At 39.1% G+C, this 12,945-nt stretch overlaps 1 protein-coding gene across 8 annotated transcripts in view; it reads left to right on the forward strand.

Moving 5' to 3' along the window:
* Positions 1 to 12,945, forward strand: part of CEP85L (centrosomal protein 85 like) — a 157,928-nt gene that overhangs the window by 115,345 nt on the left and 29,638 nt on the right. For all 8 annotated transcript variants that reach the window (XM_042795749.1, XM_042795748.1, XM_042795746.1 and 5 more), the window contains one exon: positions 8,419 to 8,540. In XM_042795749.1, the coding sequence (XP_042651683.1) occupies positions 8,419 to 8,540 (122 nt within the window). The remainder of the gene's footprint in view (positions 1 to 8,418; positions 8,541 to 12,945) is intronic.

Genomic DNA, 12,945 nt, shown 5'->3' on the forward strand with positions numbered 1-12,945 from the left:
ATATCATAACACGTAAAAGCAAGAGAAGTGCAATTGTTCATAGGAAGATAAGCAGAAGAGGGTGTATAATCTAGCGTGCAGCTCTGGAAATGCTGGTTTCACCCTTTAAGAACACAGTAGCTTAAGGTGGCAGAGATGAGAAAGTCAGGGAGGACTGCTGAGTGGCTGCAGTCGCTTGTTATTAGACTGTCCTTGACTCTTACAGTAACACCATGCATCTCTAGGGATCTTGCAAAGTCTTTATTGACTTCTTAGTTTATTGTTTGAGGCTTTTGTACAATACTATCAAAGATGCTAGAGGGAACAAAACCTTGCCAGTTATGCAGTGGCCAGCATTCCAGTTCACTTCCCTTACTAATCCCCTGTTATATTCCTGTTTTGTTCAGGAACTCCTGCTGGATGCAGATTCCGAGCACATACAGATCCTTCACACATACAGTCTCCAACTGTTGGCTTGGACTGTGCTGCTTGTCTTGTGTGCTCTCATAATTCAGATAACCAGCACAGACAGGACTATTTTGAAAGATAAGAAATTGCAGGAGGTTTTTGGTTTTATGCTCTTCTGTCACCTTCATGTGGAAGTTCCTTTTCTTGAACTGGTTGCATATTGAAACACCAGGTCTTGGCCAGTAACTTGACAATGTCACAGTAACTGCACAGTAGTGTTTGTTTTTGTTTTTTGTTTTTTTCTTTTTTTTTTTGCTCACAAGCTTAGAAAATATTCAGTTCACAAACTGATACTTTTGGAGAGTTTGGCACTCTCTGGAGCTGAGATAATTCAACTTGTGGTTGTGTGTTCGTACTAATCCAGCACAAAGCTATGCCACTGCAAAATGTGTTGTCTTGTGCACTGCTTTTCCAGTCAGCAGTGTATACCAGTGCTGGATTTCACATGGCCTTGTACAGTGGATCTGATAGGAGCCTGACCTAGATCCAAATAACCTTCGTGTGTATGGGATGGAGACAGAGTGTAGGACTGGGGCTGTCAGGAGGGAGCTGAAAGGTGTGAATGTTTGAAGTGGTCAGAAGGGGCAGGAAAACAGTGTCCCCCCCTTTGATAGCAGTGTAAATTTATGCCACGTTTAAGTGACCGTGTGATTGCTATCCAAACCCTGTAGCTATGCCATCATTAGCAAATCTCTGCCTTCCCCCCCGCCCCCTGCAATGAATAGCATACCTGACCTTAGCATTTGTTTTCTCCCATCTCTCTTAGTATCCCAGCAACCATGTACGTGCTGTGCTTTGCTCTTAATTAATCTGTAAGCTGTTGTGGTAAGGGATCACGTCTTCCTCTCTTGCTGTGGTTATCAAACTCGACCTTGATAAAGTTCAGAAGCCTCAGCTGCAGTATAAACAATGCTGGGGAAGAAGTAAATGTTCAAATAACAGTAACTTACAGGACAGTCAAATTCCTCCCTGGCTTATGTGGGTCAGGGCCATGAGATCTCTAATAAAGTGTGTAATGCCTTGTGTGCAATGGGGATTTCATTTGTGAAGGAGGCTTCAACAAACAGTCTTGTAAAAAGTGTAATGGCTAGAGGGAGTGCTGCTTTTAGGAGGTATTTTAATGCTGTTCCTGTTTATTCTTTCCCTTTTTGAAAGGTTTCCACTTTCTAAAAGATACAATGATAGTGATGTTGTCTGTAAATAGTCAGCATTAGCATTTTAATTTTTTTATTGGAAAAGCTTTAAAAAGTCAGACAACAGGTGCAATAATGTGGTTCCATCTAACCAAAGAGAGACATGTTGGTGGCCTCCCTTGCAGAACAGAAAACTCATTATTGAGATTTTAAACTCCTGCTGCAAAGAGAAGCAGCAGGTTAGTGCACTAGCAAAGGACTTCATGTGCTTCCTTTGTAAAGCCCTGTATGATATTGCAATGCCAAACTGAATGGGTCTGATCCTACAACGGCAAAAAAAACATGATAAAATGGTGGGGGGGGAATTGTCCTTTTTTTATTATGATTGTTTAGCCAATTTTGAAACTCCAAATTACCAACACTAATTCAGACTGCTGCAAACTGGGATAACAGTTAGTATATCTGTCATGCTTATTTTGTAGAAATCCTTTGTATAACATCCATGTAGTTCAACTATGGCTATATAATTTTAAGGTGAGCCCTTTCTTCAAATGAGTTTTGATCTTGTTTTTCAGTCTATGAGGTTGGATCCTAACTGTGATTTTCCTCTTGGCATAAGGTAGTTAGTTCTGTTCTTAGTCACATGTACTTGGTCCCAGCATAATTTAACCCTAATACCAAAAAGTCGTCTTGATGTGTCAAGTAAGGACTGGCTTGCCCTTTAGTCCTAAATTTTATTCAGTGTCAGTCCTAAAATCTTTAAGTCTGAATCTTCTTTCAAATGTTGGTTTGGTTTGTTGTTGTTTTTTTGTTTTGGTTTGTTTTTTTGTTGTGTGTTTTTTTTTTTTTTTTTTTTTTCTCTGCTGATTCTCTTATCTCAAAGTGTCATATCTCTATTTTCATTCCATCAGCCTTGGTTTGTAAAGACTCTCAGCCTAGGAAACAAAGTATTTGATGTCTGATTTCACAACTCTTCAGCTTTTGTGGTGTTTAGCTCTTTACTCATAAATCACTCTTTCTAAGCTTTTTTAATCATCAGAGTTGCTCTTCTTTGAACATGTTCTACTATTTCGGTGACTTTCTGGTAGTACGATGCCCAGAACCGAACATGTTCTTCCAGCTGGGTTTATGCCACAGCTATTTAAAGTCACTGTCTTATTCTTTCCCTCGTCCCCTTTTTCTGTGACCTGACGTATCATATATAGGCAGTCCACACTTGCATTAAGCTGATTTTCAGGCAGGTTAAATTGTGAACTCCTGTCAAGTTTATTCTCCCTATTCGTTTTGGTCCCTCTTACATTAATTACTTTGCAGGTTGCATGTCTGTATAAAGTATGTGTTTGGGAAATCTTTCTGAGGTGTATTGGTTTTTTGATGTATTTTTTTTCTGTGCGGCATTTCACCCCTTGCTGCTGGCAATGCTAACCTCTACAATATATCTGTATTTCTCAGTACCTCACAATTTGACGTTTCAATCTTAATTTTAATTATGTCCTCCACCTCATTAAAAATTCCCCGAAGAACATTGCATGTACTATGGCTGGAATAAGGGTGCAAGGGCATGATTAGATGTTCCTGCCCCCATGACTGCTGGAGATTTGTGAAAGTATAGCAAAATGTGATCCAGCCTAGGTGCTGCTGCCAAGATTTGTAGTGATTATATCCTGCTGAGCAGAAACACTGTCTTCCCTAAATGGCAAAGATGGACCAGAGTGGAGTGGTAAGTAGGTGGTAGTGAAATACAGACACCACAAGTCAGGATTTCTTGAATTTGTCCATAGCCTTGCTTTTACATGTCTGAGAATGTGTTACAACAGTTCTTTGTGGCTGTTCCTTCTGGTACATTCCAGCAAGGCACAGCCACGTTCTATAGAAATGATTCCTTACCTTGCTTTTAAAGTGATTTAAAATTAGGGCCTGATTCCATGATTGCAACCTCCTCTCGCTTTTCCTGCATGAGAGCCACTAGCCCTGTCACGTTTTGCTGGCAAGAAGATGGATGATCCTCGGGGATTGTCTGAATTAAGGGAGCTGTTGTGAGGTGAAACACTGCCTGATGTTAGGGAGAAACCCCGGGTGGGGAGAGAGGGATGGGTAAATCCTCCTTTCCTTGCCCAGGGCAGGGAGCAGTTGCAGAGCTCATCAGCGACTGCTGCTCTGCTCTTACAGGTCTAATCCTCATCCCATCACAGGGGAGCAAAGAGCAAGAGTTGTTTCTGTGGTAATAGCGCATTTGGGCTTGCTGCTGCCACATCCATATTTTGTTTCTCCCTCGTCGCCCAGTGAGGTGGTAGGGCCGTGTTCCTGAGGCACAGTCCGGGGGGACACTGGTGTTTGTTTCCTTCACTGTCAGTCAAACAGAAGGAACCATTTGTGCTCGTGCTGACCTTGGTTGTGCTGATTCTTTGCCTTGGCTTAACTGTGGATGCAAGGAGTTCTCTTTCTCCTGAATAATGAATGCCTGTAAAATGCAGCAAGAGAGGAATGATCTCTACAGAGGGGGAGTTTATGATAGCGTAGGGCAGCGCAAGCAGTTGGCCAAAAGGGATCAGTCACTTGGCTAGCAGAGTGCCCGAAGTTATGCTCTTAGTAATGGGCTGTGAAAACTTTACAGTTGTAGTACAGACAGTGCGAAATTATTTAAACTGCAACTTTCAGAAAACAAACAAACCAACCAACCAACCAAACCCCAAGACTTTAAAATCCATTGCTCTTTTTGAAATTAGCTATCATTTTGATATTTTTGGACTCCACCTTTATTTTGCGATACAGCATGTTACACGAATGCTGTGTTGCTTCTGTGCTGAGACACCGAACTGCTTCAGGCGGAAACTATGAGCATGTTTGGAGAAGATAATTTTAATTAGCACAATTAAAAACCCAGCCGTTATTGGCCTAAATTGTCCGAATGTTGTTAGCCTCTAGTCCAGAGAAAAATTATTTTCCCACTGTTAAGAAACATGATGGAATCAGTCAGCAATGTGTGTTCCAGCAATAAATATTTGCATATAGGCTAGTACAGCAAAGATTTTTTTATTTTCTTTTTTTCCCCCAGCAGCTAGCTGTGCCTCAGCAGTGACCTGAAGGCTTGCCAGGTCCTGAAAGTCAAGGCCAAGCCCTTGCCAAAAAACAAGTTAGTTGGGACCTTTGGATGCCACTGTGCAAAGGATACTGTTTTAACTGAACAGATGTTCCCAGTCCAAGGCTGATACTCTTGGAAGAGGTGCCAGGCGACAAAAATAGTTGTATTTTCTAGAGCAGATGGAAAAGAATGCTGTGTGTTTCAAGCTGGTATTTTATTTTGTAGTTGTGGAGGATTCAAGTTGAGGACTTGGAGTTGTGGATGGCTTTCTGTATATGAGTCCTAAAAGTGTATCTTGCTCTTGCTATCTGGTTTGATGTCCTTAGGAGACAAAATACTCGAATGTAAGTGGACCACCTGCGTGTTACCACACCATTCAAAGCAGCTAGAAAGCTGTTTGGAATAGTCAACACCATGTGCTCATAAATGAGTGAAGTGTCTTGTTATTTTGGGAAGTTCTAAGAAGTATTTTTAGCATATTCTTTTCTTTTTTAAGTTGGCTGAAACATGATATCAGAAACAAAAATATTTTTTGTTGTTTTTATCTATTCAGAGTGTCAGTTTGAAGCATTGAAGCACACAGTTATGATACGAAATATTTTATTTGTTGTTATGTATGTATATACTCCATAAGATTAGAAGTTTTCCAAAGCCAGAAGCATCTCAGTCAGTCAGCTGAGGAGGCCTTATGTATTAGATTTTTATTTTTTTGTTTCAAAAGACACACTATCATTAGCATCTAACTGACAAAATATTACTCTGTTCTTAACCTCGAAAAACTCATTGCCTTACTTTTCAGCAGCCTTAATATTTAATTCACTTCTTGTATAGTCACTTACTGTACTGAAGTTTGAAGAGTTTCTTTCTAATTTCTTAAGGTGCTAGATTGAAGTAAGGGGCTTCCTTTGGAGAATTTTGACAGCAAAACCACTGATGGCTTCCAAAATGTTTTCAGTTACTACGGGTTCATACTTAAATAGTTGTCTTTTAATCTCTTCATTTTTATAGTTTAGTCTTAAAGACAAAATTCACCTTGCTCAATAAATGGGTTGATTTGCATTTATAAAGCCATGTATTTCCCATTTATCATGTCAGATCCTTTTGGATTGTTTCTTTTGGGTAGAGATGGAATTTCCGGCTCTGAAAAGTAAGAATCTAATCCGAGCTGCATTAAGGACTACTTCTTTCTCCTTTTTCTGACTGTAGCATAATGTTATTGAGGTAGATACAGAAAAGAATTCTTCAGCACTGTGTTCGGAGAAGCAAAGGAGAAAAATTCATGACTCAAATTACAGTGATAGTTCCTGATGTTGTCACTTTATACTGCATGACATGCCTTGTGTGACTAAGAGACTTTTCACTGAAATAGTTTTGTGCTGGTGTCTGTTAATTCAGCCAGTCATGTGGATAACTGTAATACAGAACAGTATGTGACAATCCTAAGGTATTCTGTAAGCACCAAAGATGACTTTGAAGTTATCTGATCTGGACTGATTGACCCAGGCAAAATTAATTTTAGATTCATTGATCCTTAAGGATGCTGCACATGTATTACTTACAGGAAGAGTCATGACTTGGTATCTTTCCTAAGTTTTATTAGACTGCTGCCCAAACAACAATTAAAAAAAAAAAAAAAAGCCAAGGTGATATCACCAATTTAGTATTTCTTAATGTTAATATTGATCACTGTGCATGAAAAATGAAGCAAGACAACTGTTAAATTGATTGCAAATGTTAGCAAGTGAGTGGTAGACCTCAATCCAAGAAGCACTTAGCTTTGCCGTTTCTGGCCTCCCAGTAGAACACCGTGCCATCTTTAACATAACAAGCATAGGTTTAATGGACTGACTTACTAGTAATTGCAGATGTGACAAATTTTATTCCCACAAAACTTTTAGACTTAAAATATGCTTAAGCAAGCAGTTGTATGAGGCACTTTTTTTAGGTGCAACAATTGAGAGAATTTTCAGATGTTTTCTGTGGTTTTATTGCATGTGGAATGTAATAATGAATAAGCATGATAGGATATAGGATAAGAAATATTAGCGCTAGTCATAAATCAGGGAACTGTTTCAAGAGAAAATTCGATTTTAATATTATTTCACTTTTACTTTTCCTCCAAAAGCACTGTTTATCCAGTCAATATGGCCTTTTCAATAAAGGTATGATGCTTGATATTGTCCGACAAGGAAGACAGTCAACATTTTCAGTGTGTCTTTGGCCAGAAACTGGCACAAAGTGTTTGATGTGTAGCATTGTTAGGTTTTTTTAAATCATTGATAACTAGTTTTACTATTGAAGCTATCCAGTTTGTTAAGTAAAGGTAATATTTCCGGAAGCAGATGAACTGGACTTGGGGTAGGAGGCTGGAGGGTGTGTGGGGGACAGTCTTAAAAGATTTTAGAACCAGTGAATCTTGTCATCTTGTACTTGGTTTTAAGTTAGAAATTAAAAGAGGGAAAATGTGTTTCTGTCCATTTTATGAATGGGCAACCTAGGGGTCGAACTGAACTAGACTGAATGGGGAAAAATACTTTTCCAACTTACAGAAGAGATCACAGCTGTCAGGAGTTGGTTCCTGACTTTAGCACATCATGGTATGGGGATTTAGGCAATGGATTCTCTTCACTCAGTGTTACAATTCACTGTAAAGCTTTGACCAGAAACATGGACTGCTTGACAACTGTTTACCTAATCTTAATTTTTGATGATAGGTCTCGGTCTTAATACAGTTTATCGTAATTTCAAATTAGAATTTAAACATTTTAGAGCAATACAAGTAAAAAAATCCTAACATCTATTTAAAATTAAAAAAAAAAAATATATATATATATTTATTAGCCATATCTTCACTTTTTTTCCTTCTGCTTTTTTCCAAAAGCCTAAAAAGGCAACATAGTCCAGGATGCCTCCCAGGTAATAGAAAGGGAAATCTTTTTTTCAGTGATTAAAAAACAAGTGGAAGATTACATGATACCTCATGGCAGCTAATGCTGGGATCCCTTGGTCTGATCACAGAAGTTCTGTGCAAATTCCTGATACAAATATTTGTAATACTTCTTATATTCTGAGTATAAAAATATTCTTGATTAAACATCCCAGTTAGTTGTTTACTCTTCCTCCAAACTGTAATGTCGCTGGGTCATATTCAGTTCAACTGTTGTCCTTAGTTTGTTGTGAGACACATAGCTTGGCTTTTGTGAAACTGGTAAAACTTTTGAAACTTGTGAAACTTTTATTCTTGGAAACAGTTAGAATTTAACCAGATTTATATTCTCATATTCTATATTTCAAATGCACACATATGTAGGGGAATGTCTCTTTATGCTAAACTTACAGGTGGGAGTTGAACGAGTAAATGGTAACCTTTATCTGCAGTTACCAGTAGATCTAAAGCTATTAAGCTATCTGTTTGTAGTGCTGCAAGAACTGCAGCAGGATATGAACATTTTGTGGTGTTGTCTTAATTACGTACTTAAATTCTAAATGAGCTTTTCATCTCAAGCTGCTTTCAGAGCTATGAATTCTTTAGCAAAAAAATTATAAAATAAGTTCTAAATCAGTGACACTGGGCTGAAGTTTATTTCAAGACACTTGTTTATATATCCAGTTGTTTTATATAAAGCAAATCTGAACTAAACTGAAAAATAACTGCTAAGTTTCTGAAACAAGAAACTGCTTTGTAAATGCCCTAATATCTAGGATATTATTTACCTTTACTGTTTTGGAGGCTAATTCTACAATTATTTTATGCAGGTTCCGACCGGAACGTCTCGTCAAAGTTACCCAGCTACCAGCTATCAGGACTTCAGCAACTGGGAATCTCTAATGAAAATTAAAGAGGGGCTGCTAAGACAGAAAGAGATTGTGATCGATCGGTGAGTAACCTGCTCCGGCTGCATCGATTAGATGAGATGATGTAAAAGCTATGATATAGAAACTGACTTTCAGGAGGGCGGCTTACTCAGTGAAGTTGTTAGGTTCCAGTCCAGCAGATACTTACACGCAAATATGTGGGAGCTCATCTTTGCTAAGAGAGAAGACTGGCTGCTGTCTAAAAGTCTTTTTACAGAGTTGGAAATTTACTTACAGGTGTAATGCCTCTGCATTGTAGAAGGGAAAGGGAGACCAGCAACCAGTTCTGCTGTCAGCTTCCCCATCTTAGCTTCTTACCAGTCTGGGGGTTTGTGTCGGACAACTTTCTGCTTGTACGGGTCTTGGAAGTAACTTGCAAGATGAAAATCGATAAACTGCGTTGCACTGCTTTGCTATTCCATGACAAGTATAGAAATTAAATATATTTGAAGCCAGTTGACAGAGCTTTGAGAAACCGGCCTTTGCAGTAACATACGGTGGTAAAATCCTGTTCAAATGCTCACACCAATTATTCAGGTAATAAAATATTAAATCCAGGATCTATATGTCAGTAAATACATTGCTTCTTATTAGAATTGCTATCAATCTAAAATGGGCCTTGGCAGTGGCTCACTGCTGTTAAGTTTCTAGTATATCTGAGGTAATTTCTGGAGTTCTTGTTGTTTGGATAAAGTGAAACCTTAATGAGAAAAATGTGCTTTTAATAAAAGGCTTCAGCTTAATGAAGCTTACACTAAATTAGCAGATGTCATCAGGAGCTGTAGCTTGGATGTAGGACATTTAAGAAGGGTATTTTTATATTTGACATAATTATCATTTGGCTTAGTCTGTGTTTTAATAATAAACTCTTGGCTCTTGGCTGAAAGAGGAGTGGTTGTTCTGATCTTGAAATAGTTGTGCCCTCTTATTGATAGTTTGCTTTGCAGCATGAGGAGGGCTGTGTAAAGCAGGTGTGTGTTGATCACAGGAATGTCAGGCATCCATTAGGAATGTTTTTGTTTCATCTAGCAGTTCTTCTCTTTTAATGGGTGGAGACAGACAATTTGGGCATAATTTACTTTTGCACCAGGAGAATTGTGCTTGTGCAAGATCTGTTCCTTCCCCTATTGCAATAGAGCAAGGAATTGCAGCGGTTTAAGGTGTTTCTGTCCCCTGGCAATCTGTCCAGTATCTCTGCTGATATTGTAGTGATGAAGGTTTTCATCATCTTACCCAGTTTGATGTGGCATGCTGGTCTGTGTTTACCTGTCTCTGCCACTGAAGACGTTATGCAGAGTTATGGATGAGCTGCAGGGGCAGATGCACAGGCACACCACCCTGCTCTGCCAGGTCTCCTGCAGCGGCCGTGATCTCCCAAGGGGGATAACCAATTAAAATGGAAACATCCTTAACTGTTGCTTAGATCCCCTCTGTCAGAGCCTTTTGACCAGCTGCTTAAAAGATGTTTATATTACAGTGTTTTTTTTCAGGCTTGCTATATCAGTAGCAATGCTGCATAACCTGCAGCCCGCCTCTCGGGGCCCAAGCTGTCGCAGCACGGATAGAGGCGGTCTTCAGTGCCTCCACTGAGCACAGCATCCTCTGCACTCTGCATGAAGGCTTGTTACACAATGGCAAGTAAAAAGGCAGGTCGTGTTATTCTCAGGCTGGAAATGTGTTTGCAGTCAAGGGTGAAGTTTCTGAAGTGGCAGTTTGTAACCTAGTTGCCTCCTAATGTTACTTGTTGCTGTCTGTGTTGAGGAGGAAAAGCTGTTTCTTGACGTCTGATGGCAGTGTACTGGTTCTTTTTGTACAAGTCATACTTTCAGGTGACTTAATGATAGTGACTACAGTTCTTTCTGGATTTCTGACCAGAAGTCTGTTGAGATGATGCCTTTTCATTCCGCTGAAAAGGCAAAATGCACTCTAGAAGCTATTGAAGAGAAACAGAGACCGTTTAGTGATGTTACAGTCATTTATTTTAAGTAAACACTTGGTGTTACAGTTAAGCATGTTGTTAATAATTCAGTATAATAACACATCACAGAAAAAGGCTCTTTTTTGAGTATTGAGCCTCCATTTGGGCAAAATATTTGCCTTAAAAGCTATTACTTTAAAATGAAATAAAATTATTTAAAATAGATAGCTTGTGTTATTTAAAATCAGTACGAAGTAATGTTGCATATTTAGAAAGATTTTACAACAGATTTTTTTTTTTCCATTTTGTTTTTTTTTTTTTAAGAAGAGGTAGTATTTCCTATGACAGTATTTTTGGTTTCACGCATGGAGAAAATGGTGTATAGCTGCTGTTCAAAATCCTAGAAATAGAACTCCATTATAAAGCACTAGTGTTCTATTTCTTATTAGATGGGGTATTAATAAGACTTAGGTGTGAATAAGACCTTTCTTCGAGCAGTAAGCAAAAATTTGATATTATCCGTATTTTACACGTGGGGATACAAGGCCTTGCACTGAGAGTCAAGGTGATGTTTGGGAGTAAACCTAAGTTTTCCAGCTCCTGATCTTCCTGAGCTTACTTTAAACTTCTTTTCAGAAATTGGATATATTTGAGAATAGTGACCTAAAATAAAAATACAAAGTTCGCTAAGGTGTGCTTAATTAAGATTCAAGATGATGGTAGGTAAATTACAGCGTTTATGCCTTCAGGAAGTGGAGGAGGAATTCTTTTGTTGCCTGAGGTTTGGTAGTGTTTGCTGAGAAGGCCCTTCGTACCTGAGGTTCTCGCTGAGTTTTAAAAGGTGTGGTCTCCTTAAGTCATGTTTCATGCCGAATTTACAGACTGGTAACTGGAGGATGCCAGGAAGACTTGTTTAATTCTGGGGGGACGGAACCTTGCGAGAGACTGGCTCACCTCCTGCTGTCTGGAAGCTGGAGGAGCAGGGTAGCACCTGGCGTGGTGCTCCAGACCCAGCTGTTTGCTGCTGACAGGTACAAGGAACAGCTGGATGAAAAGCAGCACACCAGGAACACCCTTCTCTTGCCCTTGTCACCAGCCTCCCTTTCAACCACGGGGTCATTACCCAGTTTTTTTAAGGTTAAACCCTCTTGTTAAGAATTTCACTGGGGCCCTGCTAATCCAGGAGGTGGAAGAGGTTAACATCACTTGCACCACACACCTTGTTCTGTGTAATGGTGTTTAAATCTACTGATAAGTAGGAGATGGAGGCTTTGTACAGGGTAGTATCCTTAAACTGTTCTACCTTTATCTTGTTAAAAAAGAAAGGAGAGGCAGAAGGAATGAGAAACCTGCTGCTTCCTTCCCTTCTTTCCACACAGTGATAAAAAGGCAACAAAAATCCAGCCCTTCTGGGTTAGATTATTAAACTTCCTTGTTTTGCATCAGAAATCTTAACAGTTTGGAATATCTGGAAGCAAGTTTCAAATAGTCATTAAAAACAATTCAAGGAATGATGCTTACAATGTAAATCATCATACTTGGATGCTTTGGTGTGTCACTAGAAATTCAAAGCCGTGAATAGAATGTTAAAAGCCCAAGAAACCACTTCTGTCCATGAAAAGAACAAGTGACTTCATTTTTATTCTATACACTGTGTTGAACAGCAGTTTTAGTAATAGATTCGCTAAAATTGATTTGATTTATATAGTCTGTTTGGCATAACAAATGCATATTTTTAAGTATAAATGCATACAGTAGCACAAAAGGGTAGTTTAGAAGTGGGTTCGTTTTTTTTTTTTTTTTAAAGTACTCTAGGAATCACTGCCAGTTTAATGAATTAGAGCCTGAAACTGTTTTTTAAGTCAGCTCTTAAAAAATGAGATGGAGACTGTATTTTTAGGAAGTGAAAACATGGCATGAGGAAGGGAGCCTGGGGGGTGGGGGGTGGGTGTGTGCATGCATGGGATCACAATGGCACTTCTTAAAGGGGTGGGTCACGTTTTCTCCATATAAGAGCTGTTGATACAGGCTGTGAATAAGGACTTAAGGATTTTGTATGTAAGAGGAAATCTGCTGCTGTAACACTTACTACTAGAATGTCTGTCACCTACTGTACAAAATAATTGGATTATGTCATTGCCTTGCTTCTCTGGTGGTTTAGCATGTAACACTATGTTATATTTAGCACCAGAGGGAGCCAACTGTGTTTGTCTTGGTTTAGAAAATTATGGCATCACATTTTAATTCTTTGTGTTGCTCCTCTGTTCAGTACATGCACACCACTGAAATTACGGTGCTTGGTACAATTGCGAATGTCTCTTGAGACTGGCCAGCCACTGTAGATGTCTGTAGTGTGGTCCTGGCACTGCTTGTTTGGCAGGAACTGTATATAGTGGGTATGTGAATAAATGCCAAATATCTGAACATATGACATAAGCTGTTGATAATAACACTGTGCATGCTGTGTTCTCTTCCAGACAGCTTAAGGGCATTTGAATAGCTTTTTAAGG

This window comes from Tyto alba, unplaced genomic scaffold (assembly GCF_018691265.1).
Source record: "Tyto alba isolate M040663 unplaced genomic scaffold, T.alba_DEE_v4.0 Super-Scaffold_22, whole genome shotgun sequence".
Classification (NCBI taxonomy): Eukaryota; Metazoa; Chordata; class Aves; order Strigiformes; family Tytonidae; genus Tyto; species Tyto alba.